The sequence below is a fragment of the Triplophysa dalaica genome, chromosome 25 (assembly GCF_015846415.1).
Source record: "Triplophysa dalaica isolate WHDGS20190420 chromosome 25, ASM1584641v1, whole genome shotgun sequence".
NCBI classification, from domain to species: Eukaryota; Metazoa; Chordata; class Actinopteri; order Cypriniformes; family Nemacheilidae; genus Triplophysa; species Triplophysa dalaica.
In genome coordinates, this window is record NC_079566.1 from 121,489 (window position 1) to 142,217 (window position 20,729).

General features: G+C 39.5%; 1 protein-coding gene across 1 annotated transcript in view; it reads right to left on the minus strand.

Annotated features, from left to right (window-relative positions):
* Positions 1-2,617: 2,617 nt before the first annotated feature.
* jarid2b (jumonji, AT rich interactive domain 2b) overlaps positions 2,618-20,729 on the minus strand; it is a 100,105-nt gene continuing 81,993 nt past the window's right edge. The window contains exons 6-18 of the mRNA XM_056741216.1: positions 19,702-19,892; positions 13,315-14,530; positions 11,643-12,154; positions 9,639-9,731; positions 8,903-9,021; positions 8,728-8,798; positions 8,489-8,603; positions 7,338-7,443; positions 7,051-7,233; positions 6,781-6,911; positions 6,433-6,616; positions 4,957-5,064; positions 2,618-4,635 (exon numbers count right to left, since the gene is read on the minus strand). Of these exons, the coding sequence (XP_056597194.1) occupies positions 4,444-4,635; positions 4,957-5,064; positions 6,433-6,616; positions 6,781-6,911; positions 7,051-7,233; positions 7,338-7,443; positions 8,489-8,603; positions 8,728-8,798; positions 8,903-9,021; positions 9,639-9,731; positions 11,643-12,154; positions 13,315-14,530; positions 19,702-19,892 (3,221 nt within the window). The 3' untranslated portion in view covers positions 2,618-4,443. The remainder of the gene's footprint in view (positions 4,636-4,956; positions 5,065-6,432; positions 6,617-6,780; positions 6,912-7,050; positions 7,234-7,337; positions 7,444-8,488; positions 8,604-8,727; positions 8,799-8,902; positions 9,022-9,638; positions 9,732-11,642; positions 12,155-13,314; positions 14,531-19,701; positions 19,893-20,729) is intronic.

The window sequence follows — 20,729 nt, forward strand, 5'->3', positions numbered from 1 at the left end:
CGGCACCATTGTTGTCATGAACAAATGCATAAAAATACAATTTATTTGTCATGAATTTTGCTTTGTTTTTATTCAGTGTGATTAGTAACTTGTATACAAGCTATGGAGAACTCACTAACTTCAGAAAATAAAACGCATTTTTGTTATTTTGAAATAAGATTAAAGGCGTTGATAAAATCAATGTGGATGTGGAGCTCGTGTGGATAAAATCAATATTGTTTCACTGGCTTCTGGCTTACAAGAGTAAAGTTATGATAATTATGATCAATACATTAGGCTTTGGGCAATGTTTTAATAATTAACAACAGATTCAATATAACACAAAATATACAGCAGTCCCAAAAACTATTGACAAGTCAGCCACAATGAGTGCGTTTACATGAACGAAATAAACGGATATCTATCAAAAATCTGCTTGAAAAGAAACCTGTTTTCACGTGTATACATGGATAGTAATAAACCGGCTCCATAGAAAACCGCGTCTACACGGAAGTTGGCGGGTTTGTCGCGTGCAGTGACGTCATCGTCGATAGCCTGTTAACTAATCGAAAAATGCAGCGGTCAGAAGCTGTATGTTTATATATCTTCTCATGTCCGCAGTAACTGCATATGTAACCATAGTTCTTCATTTTAAAGTTTCAACATCAACTGCACGATTCCAGAGCGGACTTTTATACGTTATTGTACTACTTCCGTCTGGGACTTTAACTATTTCGCTGTCAGACATGCGTACATGAATAAAGCTGAGAGAAAACCGGTGAAGTCGTTCACGTGCAGCGCGAATTTGGAGTAATGGGCAAAATACTTCCAGATCGGTTTTTGCTTAAGCCGTTATATGAATTTTGCCCGATAAAAGAAAACGTTTTACGCGTGTACATGACCTTACATATATCAGCATATTAAGCATAATCGGCGTAAGACTGCATGTAAACGAGCTCAATGTCTGATTAGTCAAGTTCAGACTAAGCATTGAGATCTATAAACAAATGATTCTTGTTCTCATAATTAATTTAACTTCTTTTGGAACTACTATCAGCTTTGTAAAGCATTGTTCATCACAGTGAATATGAATTGTGTTGCTATCTGATGGCCAAAAAAACGTTCAAATTTATTGCAACTTTTTTTAACAGCCACATTTATTTCAGAACAGAATCTAAAATTTGTTTAGCATTTAAACCTAACAAATCTATTTTTTGATGTGCTTTTGCTATTTTACTTGCTCAAATTTTAAACCCAATAATGAATATCCTGTCATCATTTACTCACCTCCAAATCTGTATAAATTTCTTTGTCCTGTTGAACACCGAGAAATATATTTGAAAGATTGCTATAACCCCCCCATTGACTCCCATAGTAGGAAAAATATAACGGTAGTCAAAAGTGCCACAAAACTGTTTGTTGTCCTACATCATTCAACATTTCTTATTTTGTGTTCAACAGAACAAAAAAATTATAGAGTAATTTTTCCTACTATGGGAGTCAATGGGGGGGGGCAACATCTTTCTGGTTATAAGCATTCTACCAAATATCTTTCTCCGTTTTCATCAGAACAAAGACATTTATGCAGATTTGGAACAACTCGAAGGTTAGTAAATGATGACAGATTTTTCACTTTTGGGTGAAGTATCACTTTAATGCATTCCTCTGAATATGGCCGTTGTATTATAACCGCATGTTTGTGCAAAAAATGGAGACAAAAAAGTCATTTGATCAGCATTTAGTTGAACTAATTGGCAAATTGTGGTAAAAAAAGACAAATATATGACCTGTGCATCTGTTAACATGCTATTAAGAAATCCCCTGGGAGTCCATGAACGTACTGCTAGGGGTCTCCAGACTGATGTGTAGAATATAATTTATTTTAATATTTATTTTAAACGTGGCTAATATTGTTCTTTCTGTAATGCGTTATTTTAAACCTTGTTTTATTTATAATCGTAAGTCAACCTCACACAGTATCTTGTTTGTTGAATCAGTTACTTGTATACAACCATACCATTAAACAAATTGTCTATCTCCCTGTCAGAGAATACAGTAGAAATCAGTATATGACAAAGGATGAAGTTAGTTAAATGAGGGACCTCATTTATACAATGTTGCGTAGAAAGCGTCCTAGATGTGATTTTATGATCATTTCTCAAAGTGCATATGTGTGAATCATAGAACGAACGTACGCACAGAAAACACGTGTATGCAATGTGAAATCTATGAATCCCAAATGATTGTGAAATTATGCGCAACAGTTTCAGACCTCCACCTTTAAACAATGTCTAAATATGTCATTGATATATGAAAGAGCATCTAACATCCAAATCCTATACAAGTGGCAAGACTGAATTATATTTCCAAAAAACGCACTTGGGCAAGCAAAAGTGATTACCGTCTGCTCAGACCCAAAGCATTTATCCACGTCAAAAAAGTTTTTATGCATAAGAACTTTGCCGTGGGTTTTTGCATATACAGCCTTTACGATCAAATCTGTGCGTATGCACGTTTTGTAAATGAGGCCCCAGCAATTTAAATAAATCGTTATATTTCTATATTAGGAAGCCTGAAAATGTTGCGAAGACAACTTTATAGCCGAAGAAAGAGCAGTAACAAACGCACAGTCGGACAGTGAACTGTTCATGAGTTTTTATTAAACCTTAAGTACAAATTGAAAAAGTAAAAAATAAAATTAAACTGGCATTATAACCAACATGAACTCTTTCCTCATGGGAGGAAAAGCTGAGACGCAGTGCTAATAAATTAACTTCGCCTGACAGTGAGCATATCTCTCTCATATTGTAGAAAAAAGGAACCAAAGAACAGAAACACCAAAATATTCTGAATAAAATACATCGTAAGGCCATAAAAACTTGACAACCACCGTTGTTGTTGAAAACACCCGACTCTGTTTTCATTAAATACTCCTAAAACAGTTCAGTCTTCTGTTAAGAACATCAAACAACAAACTGGATTATAGTTTTTTCCTTGACAGTCCCCACTGGCAAGCTCAGTGCAACATGAGTAGCTACTACAATGTTGAATTTTCAGTAATGAAAATGTAGAAACCATTTTTTTGTGAAAGCATTTTCCCTTTTCTTTAAAAAAGTAAACCTAAAAAAAAACTAGGGGGAATTTGCGACTCCGTATCGTAGTCCTCAGTGATGTAAGCAGCACTTCAAATTTATACACATTACCAGAGCAACCCTGTACGCCTCCCACAGCTGAAGAAACTGAAAATGTAAGGCTTTTCTTCATCTGCCATCACTCCATCCATCAATCTGCTTCTTCTGTCACTCCAACAAAGGCTCAAGTATTAAAGACATTTACAGGATTATGTACACAAAAGGAGATTTTCTTTCTCTAAATCAACTCATGATACTTCTCCAAAAAGGAAACCCCCCCAAAAAACTCGGACTTGTATTTCACATTTTACACCCTCTGAATAGTGGCTCTAACTTGATATTGTATCGGATTAAGAAAAAAAAGTCAAAACACAAAATAGAATAATTACAATAATATAATATAATAATTAATGTTAACTGGTACAGATGAATCAATAAGTCTGGAAGTGGAATGTTGACACGATTGCACATCTAAAAGCGGAAAACCTCCGGGCTTTTCCACCATGTGGGATAAGAAGGCTATAGCATATAGCGCTTCTGTTTTTATTACCTTTTTGTACTGATATACATAAAAAAACAGCACCAAAAATAAAAGAAAGATCTCCCCGCTAAACATCAGGCACAGTTATCGCTCGTAATCGTCAACGTGGGAGGAGCCCCTCTCACTACGGGGACGGGACCCACACCCTTTCATTCTGTAACCCGCCCACTTCCTCAAGTATATCCCTGACCCGCTGCCATGGAAACCAGTGTTCCCCAAATCCCCAGAGGAAAGCTTGATATGAAAACCGAACTAAAACAATACTTCCTCTTAAAAACAAGCTAAATTTCAAGTGTTTACCTTCTTTAGAGCTGCGTTTTTTTCCGCAGAGGAGCTGCATGGGGACTGAATGAAATCAAATCATAAAACAATTGTGACGTCATAAAACAACAAGTTCTCGGCAGCTCCGCCAACATTCAAATGAAGGGGGCTGTAAAAACGAGGAGAGAAGCACCCATATGTCCCAGGTTTCACAGTTCAGCCGAGCGTGTGCAGTCAAATGGGCCGGAGATGACGCTGGAGGACGATCCAGGATGAAGTCATACTCGCACATGCCAGTGAAATGCACACCTGGGACCGTATCTCTTAATGCTATCAAACATCTGGAGAATAAAACAAACAAATAAAAAGATAAACTAGTGCACTAGTGCAAAAAAGGCAGCCTGTTTTCAACACAGGAAATTCTGCTCTGCTATGAGGGCGGGGTTGATACGACACAGAAATTACATGGAGGGAAATGGATTGGTTGAACTAGGTGAGGAAGGCGCCGCCCCCAAACCCGTTCCCCCCTCCTCATGAGACTGCAGCAGTGGCACTTTTGGACAGGTGGTTGGGCAGGTGGGCGAGAGACCCCTCTACCGCGGAGCTCTTGCGAGGGCGGCGCTTGGCTGGGGATTTTGTGGGGCTGGAGCCGTTGCAGACGTCTGATGCGTTTCTCAGCAGGGCTTTACCGCACACCTGACTCACCAAACTGTTGATCTGCTCCTAAGGGATCAGAGGGAGAAAGACAATGAGAAGATCTTCAGACGAGAAGATTTTCCGAATAGTAAATAATAACAGGCGGAGAAAAACACGTGCTTTATCACAAGCAAATCTATTTGTTATTATCTTTAAAGCATGTGTTTTCGTGCCATGTTTGGTGATTGTTTACCACTAGGGTTCGCTGAAACACACTGAATTTCTGAGGGATTGTATTAGTACAATATTGTTAAAGATCAAGAATCCTAGAAAGCTGTGCAAGCAAAGGCATCTCAACAGCCCCCCCTGCAGGTGTGTTTTCGATCATGTTTTGAGCCAGCATCTTACCTCATCATAGCGGTACATCATCTTGAGTCCCCGACAGCTTTTGTTTTTCTCCACGTATTTCAGCGCGCACTCCAGACAGAAGACAACGTTTTCATTCTCCTGCACCACCTGCCAAACATACAACAGCTCAATTGAGATCATAAACACTCTGGTAATCATTCTTATGTTTATGATGAATCCAAGTAAATCATTTGGTTAAAAATGTAAGTAATTCTTTGGCAAATTTATATTTATTTATTTATGTATGTTTTGTTTTTGATGTTAATTAAGTTGAGGCTCTAAGCCTTTTAGGGTTTTTGGCTCTTCTTGAACAGTAAATAAATTGTATTTATTTATTATCTGTATTCAATATAAATTCTGCAAAATAGAAAAGTACATACAAATAAATCTGTCTCCTTATTTTACCCCAATTTGCAACAGTATGCTTTGATTTGTAATTTGAGGTGCCTGGTACGATTTTTCTGGAAATGTCAGTTTGACAATTTCACTACAATCCTTGCAAAAAGATGCACATAAACTAACAGAAACGTAAAGAATATTTCTCCATTTCAAACATTGATGGAAATAAAAAGGCAATTTGCAATACAGTGAGAAGCAAAATTACTTATTTTCTGAAAAAATTAAGCTTTTGCTTAAAACTTGAAAAAATATATCTGCCAGTAAGGTAAGAAGGAACTTCATGGGGGAAACAATATATGTGACTCTGGACAACAAAACAGTCTTATGGGTCAATTTTTTGAAATGGAAAAGTTTAAATAACATGTAAACTGAATAAATAAGCTTTCTATTGATTTATGAGTTGTTAAAATAGGACAATAATTGGCTGACATACAACCGTTTAAAACTCTGGAATCTGAGAGCGCAAAAAACATTTTTTCGAGAAAATTGCCTTTGAAGTTAATCAGGGGCACTGTGGCAGGCCATCCACTCACAAAAATAAAGTTTTCATATATTTAAGGTAGAAAATATACAAAATATCATCATGGAACATGATCTTTACTTAATATCCTAATGATTTTTATCATAAAAGAAAAATCGATAATTTTGACCCATACAATGTATTTTTGTCTTTTACTAAAAATGTTCCCGTGCTACTTAAGACTGGTTTTATGATCCAGGGCCACATATTATTTTATTGACGCCACTGACCAATGTTTTCCCCTGTTTTCAGCATAAGCTAAAAATATTTATTTTTCGCCTTTATTTGTAGAGTTCAGTGAAAGAGGGGACAGGAAGCGAAGTGGGAGAGAGAAGGAGGCGGGATCAGAAAGCCTCATGAGACCGGAATGGAACCTGGGTCGACCGATGCACAAGCGTGTCAAATGTCAGAGCACCGCAACGAGGCTAACAGCACCGACAAGCATCTATTTTTCATTTGACTTTTAAACAAGTGTGTCCTGATATAAGGATGTTACTGTCATATGTTGTACACGTTAGTGAATGCTGTATTGTATAATAATAAAATTGGAATCTCACCATAGACAAGTAACAGAGATGCTGGCACGTTTGGCAACGTCTCTCCGATGACTCCAGCGCCAGCCACTTGCGCGGTTTCTTCCGGGCGTCTGCAGGTGATTGGTTGTTGTCGTGAGTGCAGTATCGTGCAGAAGAAAGCAGCCCTGCTTCGTACAGCTCCTGCCTTTGCTTCATTTCTATGTTCCTGTAGGAGACCATCACACCCGTTCAGTCCTCTTGAAAAAACGCTTTACTAGTGTTTGTAATGTTTTCCATCCACAGCAGTGACTTTATTTAAATGATTCAATGACCACCTCTTATGCATCCTCATAGACAAATCCAACATTACAAACTTTCTGCAGTGCTCACCTGAGATCTTTAAGAAGAGAAGAGATTGTACTGAGCACAAGTCTGTTTTCTCGTTTGGCCTCGGCGGTGGCGATCTGGTAGAGGAGCTTCTCCATGGAGAAGGGTTTGGCTATGCGCCTGCATTTCAGGTCCTACGGAGGAAATAACAGGTGGAGTTTATTTTATATTTAAATAGCATTACCTGTTAGCCACTATCTTTGAAGTGTCCTCTCTTCTATGCTTCAAACAGACACAAGACAGTCTTTTGTAAAAATGAACGTGATCGCTTACCTTCGCAGCCTCGTAGCCAAGGTTCATCCAATGCGGGGTGGCAAAGTGGACAGTCTCAGATACACTGTAGCCACAGCACACCCTGGACACGAACGCTCCGGGAAAGACCACCACAAACTGCCCGCTCTGCTGGACTGTACGGTAGACCTTTATCCCCTCGCGACGCAGCACCTCTGGAGAAATCTGGATTGTAGAGACATCTCTTTTAGTTCTAAGAATTAGTCCATCACATCCACATCGTATGCTTATGCATTAAAAGAAATTATAATATTGCAACAGTGTCGTACCATAATATTCTTCTCCAGCATTTCCAGTCCTGGTGTACCATTGGCCTGTAGCAGCGTGTGCACCACTTTATCAAGCTTCGTCTTTTCCTCAGCAGGAATAGAATACCTGTAACAGCACGGGATGAGCTGCATGTCAGTGTTTGTTTATATGATGTAAGACAATAGTGCTGTCTGCCTGCATCTTTACCAGCTGTGTTGCCATGGCAACAGGATTTGGCTTTATTATGATGAGTCACGCACATAAAACACAAACAAACAAACAGCTGATGCTTGCATGAGCAAACTGCAAACTAATGAAATGTGTTTCACAGAGAACTACGCCATCTAGAGGTAAAGCCCGATAATGCAGTAACATTATTATAGAAATGTACATTATTGAGTTATATGACTCATATAATGTTATTGTGATCTGAATGACAATTCCAAATGCAAACAAATAAAAAAATTGAGTGTATAAGAATAATTATATTAATGTACATATCATGTTACATGATTTACATATCCAAATATTCTGTAGCAGGTACATACAAATAAACTATGTAGAAATACGTTATGTAAAAATCAATATAATATTATTAAAATATACAAATATTATTTTAATATATGTAAAACAAACCTTATAATAAATTTGTAATAAAATATTGATAATAAGTAGGGCTGTCAAACTAATCGCGATTAATCACATTCAGAATAAAAGTGTGTGTCTGTGGACAGTGCATATTCATTTTGTATTTACAAACACATAAACGTATACATATTTAGTAATTATCTACATGCATTTTTTATATTAACCAATCATTTAAATTATACATAAATAATACATTTATTCAAGCAGATACGCTTGTATGTTTTTATAAATGACAAATTAATATGCACAGTACACAGACATATTATGTAAACACAAACTTTTACTTGTGCTCGATTAATCGCGATTAATCGTTTGACAGCCCTAATAATGACATTAAATATCTTATAATAACTTATAATTTAATGTTTACATATTATTAGCCATTTAAACATCTAAATGACTAAAAAAAAAAAACTTATTCGACACACAAAACGAAACCATACTAAATTAGGTAAATCCCTACTACATCATTATTATGAAATATCTATAACAATGAATGAAAAAAAGTCAAATGAATACTCACCAAATGCAATCAGCACCAGTGTGTAAGTAATCAATGTATGGAAGGCGGTTTTGGTCTTGTGACCAGCATGAGGTAGAAAAGACCATGCCAATGTTCAGCCAGGGAATAGTCACCCCTGTGTATAGGAGAACAAGAGAAAGAGAGAGAGAAAGAGAAATTATGACATATTCAACAAAGAAACTTTACAGTCAAGAGAGGAATGTCTTTTCTGCCGCTGAGGACAACAATAGCCGACTCACCGGGCACAGCACCAAGATGGCGCAGAATGGATCCAGAGTTATTGGGAAGGACAGTGAGGTTCCATCCATGCCTGCAGAGAGTGACACAGAGACAAAACAAACACATGTTTGTATCATCATTCATCGCTGGCAATAAGTCTTCCTATCATGCTTTTATTTGAGAAGAAGCAATTACTTGGAGAAGGGTTCAGTCTTGGCCACAGGGAAGCCACTTCCATGTGTGTTTGTGTCTACCTTCCCATAATGCACTGCTACATGGCAGTCCCTCTGCTCCACTTTTCGCCAGTAATCTTGCTGTAAAGTAAAAGAAGTAGGAGAGATGGCGATACACACAAAAACGTTAGAGACATACAGTCATAAAATATGCAACACAGAACAACCATGCAACTACATGAACTTTCTACTACTGTGTGCATAAAAAAAAACATGTACAGCTACTTAAATACTAACTTTGTAGTAGACTGCATTTATTGTTAGCTGAAATCTCTGTCTGGATGAATGAATATGCTTAAAGAATACACTACAAAAAGTGCATTTCCTACAAAGCCTCGTTTTCTAGTACAAGTAAAAAATTGTATAATCTTACATCAATTTATATGTTTATATTTGCTTCGTTCTTTTTTACCGTAAACATACTTAATTCATATATTTTTATTTATAAAACAAGACTAAATATTTTGGGTCAGTTGAAAAGTAAATGTATCTTATATTAAGCATTTTTAGATATTTGTACTACAATAAGAAGACAAAACTGCATCAATTTCTTTTTGCAGTGTAAATGTAAATACAATATTTAACAGCACACTACAATACAGTTTTTCAAGTACAGTATGATACCATATTTTTAGCATTGCACATATTGGTCACTAGAGGGATCATTGCGTAAAATACATGAAGTGGTGAATGTGTACCTCAATTTCGGCAGTCCCAGGGTCCTTGTTGAAGCACATTGTCATAGAATTTCTTGCTATTCTGTAAAAGGTGGTCAAAGATACCGATCTCCCCTGAAAAAAAAATCAAACAAAGAAAATGACAAAGCAATCCAAACAAACTTTACAGTGACAGATGTACAGTCGAATTGTTGAATTAGCAAAAAGAAAGTGTTTAAGAAACTTTTACATTTCAATGGTATCAAACATACTGTGGCTCTTTAGCTCAAAACCACCAACATCGTTCTCATTTCGGCCCAGCTATTGTGCATTTAAATGCTAGAATACACACCGTTGTGATCAACTGTTCAATGAGTCAAAGGGCAAGAAAAACATACAATTTGTTATTCCTACAGTGTTCAAGGTGCTAGATCTCCCTTTTATTTTGGCTTGTATCGTCTACACACTCTTAAAAATAAAGCTGTTTAAAAGATTCTTTTGATGCCACAGAGGAACCATTTTAGGTTCCAATAAGAACCATTTAATCAACTGTTCTTTAAAGGACCATCACTTTCTTACCTTTATAATATCTGAAGCACAACAAAACAGAAAGGTTCTTCTTATGTTAAATGTTTTTTATGGAACCATTTTGACATTTAATGGCATTGTTAAGCACCCTTATTTTTAAGAGTGTACCATTGGTTGTCAAAAGGGGGGCCGTGGCTCACAAGGAGGCCTAATAATGACTGATAAATTAGACAAAATGACCACTGAAAACAATCTAAAAACTACAATGTTTCTTATTATTTGGCCATTTTTTATAAATAAAAATTTATATGACAAGCTCTAAAAAAAATTACTGGGTAGAAATTGTGAATTTTTGTGAGGGGGCATTGAATATTGTTGAATATAATGGGGGCCTTCGTGGAGTAAATTTAGAACCCCCTACTGCACCCATTATATTCAACAAAATTCAATGCCCCCAAACTCACAAAATGTCCTTTTTAACTCCTTCTCTGAGTGGTTTTGTTTAGTGCATGTAGGTTTAAGTCCGGTCTTCAACAGCGTGACAGCATAGATTGCAATAGACTGGCAGCAGGCAGATTTTGTGCTGGTGTTGAGAATGTGAGCAGCTGAGCTGAGACATGACCATTATTTAGGCACCACTCAGCGAGAAGGCTCAATCTCAAACACACAGATCAGGAGAGAGTTGCTTCAGACTACAACACACACACAGAGAAAGACGGGTTCTATAAGAGCCTGTGCTGTATTTTTATGAGCCTGGTAAAGGAGACGGAGTCATCTTACCTAGACTATAGCTAAGAGCCAGCCTCACGTACATGAGCAGCCTAGGGCCTGGGAACAAGCCCTTTAACATAACAGCCTCTCTTTCTCTACTCGCCCACCTCTACACACCCACTGACCCACCCACATTCACAGGTCACACAATTCCCTCTACACCCTTCCTTCTCTTGAAGGACCACATCACACAAGCTCTGTTCATTCTTTAGGTGAGGTTCTCTTATGTCATGAGTGACTGAAAGAGAAACTAAACGCATATTGTACCGAAGAGCTACTGTATGATCTGCCTGAAGAATAAATAGATTCTTATCCCAGAAACATAGCAAGTCAAGAGAATACAGAGCAGCGATATGGAAGCTCAGATGCGTAACACAGCATATAAAGACGCATCCATCAAGCACCGCAGAGCGAACCCCATCAGCACGGAAAGCCAAAACACATCCCGATTAAGCATTTCTTCCCCGAGCAGCACAGCTCCGTCCCCAGCTGTGTGGCTCTGTGTTCAGCGTGAAGGGGAACACAGTCATCTTGCTTGATATTCTGGCAAGCGGTTTGGCAGCACAGTGGTGAGCCCTCCCCACGTTCCCTAAACACTTCATTACCTGAGGAAACGACACATCTGCCAGGCCGACTGACTGAATGAAGTCAGTGAAACTAGTTTGACACATAATACTTGCATTGCAGAAAAGAATCCCCAAAAACATTGGCTAAGCTGAACCCCAGCGTTTTAAAATCATTCCTAACCTTGTATATACATTTGTGCTGGTCGCTGAGAACACCATCTACTGCCTCATCTGCCTCTTCACCGACCGCCACCACCGTCCCTTTCTTTTCCTGAGCAAACAGTCTGCGGCGGCCAACCTGCCGCTGGGTGTCTGGCTCTTTGCCGTGGTTCCGGAAGCCGTTGCGGTGGTTGAGGCCGGTGAGCCCGTTCTTGGGCTCGTAGCGGGGCAAAGAGAGGGACTGCTGGCAGCTATCCGTGTGACCCTCCAGGGGCCCCCACTTGCGTTCCACAGCCTCTTTTTCGGCCAAAACCTCCTGCTCTAGTTCCCGATGCTCCTCGGGAGAGAGAAGGTCGTAGGAAAGCAGGTATTGCAGGTAGGCTTCCTGGAGCTTGGCCAAACGGTCCTGTGCTGATTTGGGAATGCGGAGCATGTCGGCCAGCCGGCTCCACTTTTTCAGGTCCATAACCTGCTGCATTCCGCCCATTTCGCTGACCAGCTCGGAAAAGCGAGCCAGGTCTAGTTCACAGCCACCTGGAAGGACAAACGGTAGTCGTGTTAAATGCACAAATTTCAGAGTCAAGTATGCCATTTTTGCCCCATTAGCATTGTTAAAATAAACAGTATAACCTCAAGCTTTTTATTGGCCACTCAAACAGATTCACACCTTTATAGAAAACCTACATTCAAATGGTTTACTTGCAGCCATCCTAAAACTTTATAACATCACCATTAATCATCATTTTTTATGTTCCAAACATAACTCTCCTAAACCATTACAACAGCAAAGCTTTGCGCCATCTGCCGCAGAATAAGTATTGACAGGTCCAGAATTGAAATTCATTACATTTCACACCTCATTAATTCTCTAAATATGGGAGTTGTAAATGTTGTGGCATCTTTATTTGTCTGTTGAAACATAACGGTTGAAGTGTTGCTGGAGAAACTGAGCAGAGGAACAGAGAGACAGAGCACCAACAAAGGTCAATGACCAGGAGTTTTAATCTCCCGCAGGAATCACTCCAGCACACCAGCGGCTTTCTACAAGGCTCAATAAACATTTATTTCAACCATATATCCTGACTGGACTCTTAAGTGTGCACAGCTTTCTAGCCCAAAGCAACGGTTCCATCTGCGTTATGAACCCGTAATGCTGTTGGGGGAAATCTAAAAGATGTGCAGGAGGTGAGAATAGTTTCCAAACCTCGGCAGACAACCAACATGACAACATGCGGCAAATCGGCATTTGTGAACTGCCCTCGCTGGACTGTGAAGTGGTTTGTTGGTCAGTTTATAGACCGATTCTTTCATTTCCCTTTACGACTGACTCAAGAGAATGTTAAAATGCTCAAACTGATCCTTAATTATGCATAGGGCAAAACTGCCACCATTCCTGTGATTCAACCAATTCAATACACTATTGCTAGTGTCTAGTACAAAACACAATGCTTATACAAGTTTTCAACTCAAGAAGGATGTAAGCCATTTTTTTCACCATTTTCATTGTACGCAAAAATCAGCGGCAACATCTTACCCAACACTGCCGGGTTTCTTTGGAAGCTTGGAATGCAATCAAGGTGCATAACCGATGACATACTTTTGAATCTTTTGGGCAAAACTTGACATCTGAGATACCAGCAACTGGTTTAGCACCAAAATTGATTTCTATAGCATGTTTTTTTATCAAAACTCACCTATAAGTGGCGGCTCATCCATTGAGATGCCCTGAGATTTGAGGTGCTTCTTTATACAGGCCAGTTTCTGAACATTCGGACCCCAGCGCCGACCCAGTTTGTGGATGCGCTGAACCTGCGTCACAAAACGCATCTCGTCATTCAGTTTGCACTCCGGCCTCCAGTCAGAAGGCGGCAGCACTCTGCACATTCCACACGTCTCTGCCCGTTCCCGAACTGAATCCAGGTAGACCAAAGGGTCCTGAAACTCCCTTGAGTTGGGCTTCAAAATGGGCACATTGCCCAGGGCTGCCCACCCCGCCCTGCTCCTCTCCCTTTCCAGCCTCGGCGGGGGCGTGGCTGTGAGCTCTGCTGGTTTGAAGGACTTGCTTGCTGAGGTAGTGGATGTGGTCCGGTTGAGGGTGGGGTTAGTATAGGCCCTCTGCTGTGCTTGCCTAATGAACATCAGCTTTCCAGCAGAGGCTCGTCTGGGCCGCTGACATGCCGGCTCATGGGTTGCAGAATTTTGGGGCATGGTGGGGGAGGCCGGAGCAGCGGGGGGAGAGGGAGGAGGTGCGGGACCCGTTTTCTGCATGGGGGAAGCGGCCATTTCAGTGATACTGTGTGCAATAGTAATGTTGCTAGAAGCTTTGAACTGGCTAAGGGCTTTCTTGCTGCGTGTTTCCAAAGGACTAGACTGCAATTTGGGTTTCTTAGCGTCAGTAAGAGGCTGTTTGGATTTAGCCTCATCACACTCCATGACAATCTCGATGGCCGCCTCACTCCTGCGTTTGGAGTTCCGCAGACCCTGTCGCCCCTTTCGGACAACGTCCTCCTCTTCCCTGGCACTATGGCGTCCGTTAATTCTGCCATTAACGCGGCCCCTGTTAGTAACCTTATGCATCCCGTTCGACAATAGCACCTGTTGGCGGGTTTTTGCATTGATACTTTGGGCTTTTCCTGAGTGAGAGAGCTGGGGCCGGCCGTGGCCATTGCTGGTTGGATGATAAGAATGATGGTGGTGGTTGTTGCTGTAAGCACGTAGGCCAGTGGACCCAGCATGCTTGCTGTGGTTGAGTTTGGCTTTCTTCACCAGTTCTCGTTTTGCTTTGGTGTAGGTGACGTGGCCCTTGGTCACGGTGGCTGTGTAGTTCACAGTTTTGGACGGCAGGCGGAAGTCTTTCGACTTTTTGGCACCGACTGATGATGCCCGTGTGATTCCGTTTACTTTCGGGACCTGTGGAGGAAAGAGAAAGGAGATGTCATGTGATGTTGTCATGTTACAGTTCAGATTGTGACTGATCATTTTTTATATCTGACAGTGTCTATATTTTTACAGTAATTAAAAAATGGCAACAGATTGTGATTATGAATGGACAACATGCATTACTCGAACTGGCAGTTTGTTGAAAAGATCTGCCTATTTTAGAGCTCAACCAATTATCATTTGTATTGTTGAAGAGCCTTATATCCAAAAAAACGATCATTTGGTGATTCGCAGTGACGTATTTCATCAGGACACGGCCCAAAATGACATATATATTGTCTACTACACAATTAAAATCAATCTTTTGTCCAGTACAGTCATAGACTGTCACTGGGTTACAACTGTTGTCGGATTCTATCACCACTGTGCAAGACCTTTCAATATGAATGTTAATAAGCCCATAATATCTACTTGCATGCTTCCTGTAGACAGTTACAATGCACATATTCCTCACACAACAACACGGACCACAACAGAGCTCCAAAAACCCAAAACCAGAGAAAAAAGGAGGAATGGAGGAGGGAAAATAAATGCACCAGAGAGGAGAATCATTTTCATTTGGTGCCAACAGCTGCAAAATATCCTTAAAAGTGTAGCTTAATCATAAAACCCATTCAAGAACCAATTCATAGGCTGTTTTATGCTGCACACTACACTAAAGTTCTGCAAATTTGGCTTTAATGCCCCAAATAAAAAGGAGTCATTTTTTCAGCTGATCTGAGGCCCCGTATACTTCAAGCAGAGCAGATGCAGCTTGGGTTACGCCCGGCCTCTCATTGTTTAACAGCCGCTACGGGAATTAAGACTATGCCAGGCTACAAACAAAGTCAGACCCGACTTCTCTCCTCACACTGTTTTCTTTGGCTCAAATTATTTGGCATCACATAAAGGATTTGATTTCTTATTTGTGTGTCCTCACAGAGCCAAGAAAATAAGCAGCCGGGGGGACTAAAACTTCAGGTGAAATAAAAAGCACTTTTGAGGAATCTCGGTGGACTGGAGGGATGAGTGCTAACATTTGGTTTAAAGGCGCCTACAAGCTATTATTGGGAACAATGGAGGTGGATGTGATCAGGCTTTCGAAAGTATAATAGAGACCACACATGGAGAGAATATCTGGTTCATCCATTCAGGATCTACCCAACCTCATGTCATGTCCCGCTAAAGTTTTTTAAATCAAAATATCAAAGGGGTTTATTTTCATTCAAGAAAAATGCACATCACTGGCTGTCGAGGTAAGCTGTGTTTTTCCTTGATTAAAAAAACCTGGTAAATCAGGTAGAGAATTCAAACGTGTTTTTGCTTTGAGAATGTGCTTGAATACTAGTCCTGTCCAAGAATAACAAAAAAATATTAATAACAAAAATATTATTATTGTTGTAATTAACAACAATAATACAACAACAGCTACTACTACTGTTATTATTTATATATACTACTATATATACACTACAAGACAAGAACGATTTCAAAGACCATGCAAGAAAAGTTGCCTTGTCACAAGGGCATGCCTGGGAATTAAAGGGTCAATTCAAATACATTATTTAAACGTTTTGACACATTCTTAAACCTCCACTCCCAAGCCTTCTTTCACACCGAAAGTCACCAGACGTTGTCAATGCAAAGCAAACTGTGTGCAGACTGCGGTGATCTTTGGACCACAAGCGAGGAGATTGCCGAGTGTCTTTGAAGTGAGACGTTGGCTGCATTGTATTCCTATCAGGTGCAGCCCAACAACAAAGAGAGGCTATTAAAAGATAAGGGGAGTGAAATGTGACCTCTTTCATCAATCGTTTCCCCTTGTCGGCGGTGAAAAAACCAGCAGGAGGGAAAAATATAAAAGAAAGAGACAGACTCCAGCCCCAGAGGCAGGCATGATGGATGCTCTCTGCAGGTAGAGTAAGCAAATGTAGAATGATGTCAGTGCCTTTGTAGCCCCCCCACCCCAGTCGTCTCCGGCACGCCCCTACCCATCTGCGCAGCTCTGAGAGCGCAGAATGTGATTGTAATCCCAGTCAGCAAAACAGCATAGTGTGGCGGATGCTGAATAGAGCTCATGAGGCAGAAATCACATATCCGTCTCCGCCTGTATTGAGCGCTGCTGCCACTAGAGGGCTCAATGAATCCAGAACACAGCCTGAGGCTGCACGGCTCGCTGCCAGCTATTATGTAGACTGCCTGAAGCTCAGTAGGCGAGGAATGCAGGTCACTGGCCTGGCCCCAGCGGGCAACCCCTTTAACACCGACAGAAACACAGAGCGAGCTGAAGGAAATAAGGGAGGAAGCAGAGAAAGGGAAGGATGAGGGAGAGAAAGAAGGGATAGTTAACGGCTGGCTGGCCAGACATGAGATTAAACCTGTTCAACAGCCGGAGCGACGGAAACGGGAAGGAAAGCAAAACAAGAGCAAAGAACACACACAGACACAACCAGGACAGCTCTCTGAAGTGGATTCTGGTCGCACGTGAGCGCAAGGGAAGAGAAATGACATCATGTGTTGCTATAGGGAAGCTGCAGCATGGTAGGAAGATTTAACCGAGAACATCTGCAGCACTGCAGCTCATACCAAAAACACACACGACTGTCCATCTATCTGTTATGATCTTAACCCTTACACCGACACATCTGTCCAGACACCCTGTAATTTTACAGAATTTTACTGTTTTGACATATTTTTACGTATTTTTTAAATACTCACATTAGAGAAAGATTGCAAATTTACAAGAAAAATATGAAAATATAATTATACATCAAAAATATTATTTTACGATTTTTTCTGATGCCACTGCTGCAGGAAAATTTCTGTTTTTTTTAAGATGCATTATGAAGTGATTGGTGTTAACAAAATAGTTTAACACAACACACAGTTTTTGGAGAAGCACTTAACTTGGCTTAAAAAGTTCAGAACAAAAAATGTAAACCGGTTCAATACAGCTGCTTAACTCCATCTTGTGCTTGGTAAGAAAATGTGAATGTTTTACTTCAACACCAAGTATACACAATGAATAAACAGTTACTGACATACTTTACAAACAATGTACATAATTCACAAATAAACAGTTTGTATGATCTCAGCTTATGACATCAAGCAATGTTACCAGTGTCTTACATTCTACAGCACATGTCCAATATTTTACATGCTATTTAAAGATTTATCAGGGGCTTTCATCAGGTGCGACTTGCACTGAATTGAAGATAAAGATCTTGTCATATCTAGCCTAATGCTTTAGTATGCTTGATATTAATTTGTTAATTATTATATACAACGCTTTTGTGGCCTTATGAATTGAATGTTATGAATATTTGAGTTTTTTTGACACCTGCTCATTTTAGTTATTTAAATTACACCGTTCTTAAAAGGACAGTCCATCAAATGATGAAAAATCAGTCATGAATTACTCGTCCTCAAATTGTTGCAAACCTAATTAATTTCTTTGTTCTGTTGAACACAAAGAAAGATATTTGGATGGATGCTTTCAACTGAGATATCTGGGGCACAATTGACTACCATAGAACAAATAAATATACAAACATTTTGTTCTACTGTTAGACACAAATAAAGATATTTTGAAGAATTTAATAAAACAATTAGTTCTGGGGCACCTTTTTTGGATACCAAGTTGCTAACATTTTTTACAAACTTCTTTGTGTCCAACAAAACAAAGAAATGTATACAGGTTTGGAACAACTTGAGGATGAGTAATTCAGAATAAAATTTTTTGGGTGCAGTACCCTTTTAATGCAGCACAAACATTACTCACTCATTCATATTTGAAACATTTTAGAATATTACTAAACTCGCCAAAATTATGACTTGAATTTAAGGGAACTAGTAGAATTCCTGTACGTTGTAACTAAAAAGAAATTAAAAACATATCAATTAAATTTCAGCATCTTTAGTGTAGTCACCTTTTGCATAGTCATTTTATGAAGCACCTCCTTGTATTGAGATACTTTTCAAACTAGTTCCCATCTTTTATATCCTTATACTGACAGTTATTTCTTCATTCTTCATTATTGCATTTCAAAAACATTATTTTAGTAAAAACACGAACAGTAGCTTGGCATAAACACATCATCTGACCATGCACAAACAGTCTCCTCTGATCTGCAGTAAAAAAACACCACACGTTGACCGAAGCCTGTGAAACAGCAGAACGTACAGTGATAAACATTCAGTGAGTGTGTGCTGGGTCACGCTCACACCATAGCTCTTCAGAACACGAACGCTCTTCAGCAAATTGGCTTTTAAAGAGTGCCCAAGCGAGCAAGAGAGAGATGGCTGTCTGATAGATTCCCACAGTATTCTGACCCCTGCTGCATCTCTCAGCGCTGTTTATTGTTTTGAGTACAGACGACGAGTGGTCCTGTGTCTGTTTGATAACATGCTTTTATCTGACTCGAGGGTTTAACGTTTAGTCAGTCATCGTGGTAAACGTCTAACTCTCTTACAGTTACAAAATGATAACGGGTCACGTGAGGTCACCAGAGATGCATCACACTGTAAGAAGTTTTATTACATGGAGCAACAGCCATAGGTCAGACCTATAAATAAAATGCGCAGCTTCTCTTGGAAATAAAATGCGTACTACAAAGGGTTAATATGCTGTATCACCGATTTATTTGTGTGAGCAGGAATTGCATTGAGTGCAAACATCGATCCAAGATAGACATAACAGATGCGATAATCGCTTCTGGATGTAAGTGGCTGTTGACACATGATGCATTCATGTATTCAAAACAGCTGGTCGAGGTGCAAAAGGATGAATTAAATTGCAATGTTTTGGACTGAAATCGGTTTCCAGAAGAGATCAGATGTTCACAAACAGTAGCTACTTTTAAATCCGGATTAAAAACATACTTGTCAACCTGAGAACTGTGCTGGTTTACATCAACTGCATTTCTATTTCTAATTTCTTTTGTTCTTATTCTTTTTATATATATACACTCACATTTTTATTACATTTTACTGCTGTTATTGGTTCTTAAAATCTAAAGTTGTATTTGTGATCTTAAATCATTTGCATTTTAAAGATAGATCTTATTTCTCTTTGTCAATCATTTTACGTAAAGCCCTTTGAATTGTCCTTGTGTATGAAATCTGCTATATAAATAAGCGCGCCTAACAAAGAGGGGCCGTACCTGCTTGCGTAGTTCATCTCTTCTGTAGTGGCCATTGGTGTTGTGCCTCTTGGTCATGGCTTCTGTGTGCTTATGGGAGATCACAGCTGATGTGTCACACGTCCCGCCGCGATCTCTGCTCACTGATGACTCTCTGCCTCTGGATCTGGTTGCAAACTCTTTCTCCTTGTGTACCTTATGACCATTCAACACTGGGGAAAGAAAACACAAGTTATTGAAAGGGAAACATTATTCTTTTTTTCATTTTCAAAAGACATTAAATAAAACCAAATAAACAGTAGCAGGCTGCCACTGCGCTTTACTTAGTACTTAAAAGTGACGCGTTTACTTTAACATTGCCAGCACAGTGTGTACTTATTGTTCTTGGAAGTAGGCAAATTGGCATTCAGCTTTTGTGTATGCATGGCGTTGCCTCAAGCTAAGCCTTAATGTTTATTCTGATCTTAAACTTCTCTAGAGTTGTTTATGATCCATAAGACATGAAAAACTGCATATAAAGACACCCCAGAGACACACAAAGCTTGAAAGTCATAAAATGTGCAAGGAGAAAGTAAAAACTCATGCTATGTTAAGACAGGCAGTATAAGTCAGGTATTAATGCAAGTCAAATCTGTTGGGTTAAAACACTTATTGTGATGTTTAAAACCCGATACAAATTATTTTCTCATGCAATTTGAAATTAAAATATTTATATATAAAAAACAATTTTTTTAACATCTCTGATTCTTACGTAATTCTAGACCAGTGGTTCTCAGACTGAGGGCCATGGCCCCCTGGGGAGCTCCAAGATGGATCAAGGGCTCACAGACTTTGTAGTATTTTATAAAACGTATCATTCATTTTATGCAATAAAACATCAGAAAAATAAGATTGCCAACAAAAAGAATCTAGCATTGTGTAACTGAATATGTTTTTGATGGAATTTAAATTCCAAGTTTCATTAAGTAAATCTTCATTTTGGGGGGGGGCTGCAAAGTAATGCACCATACACAAAGAGCGCCTTACAACGAAAAAGTTACAGAACTACT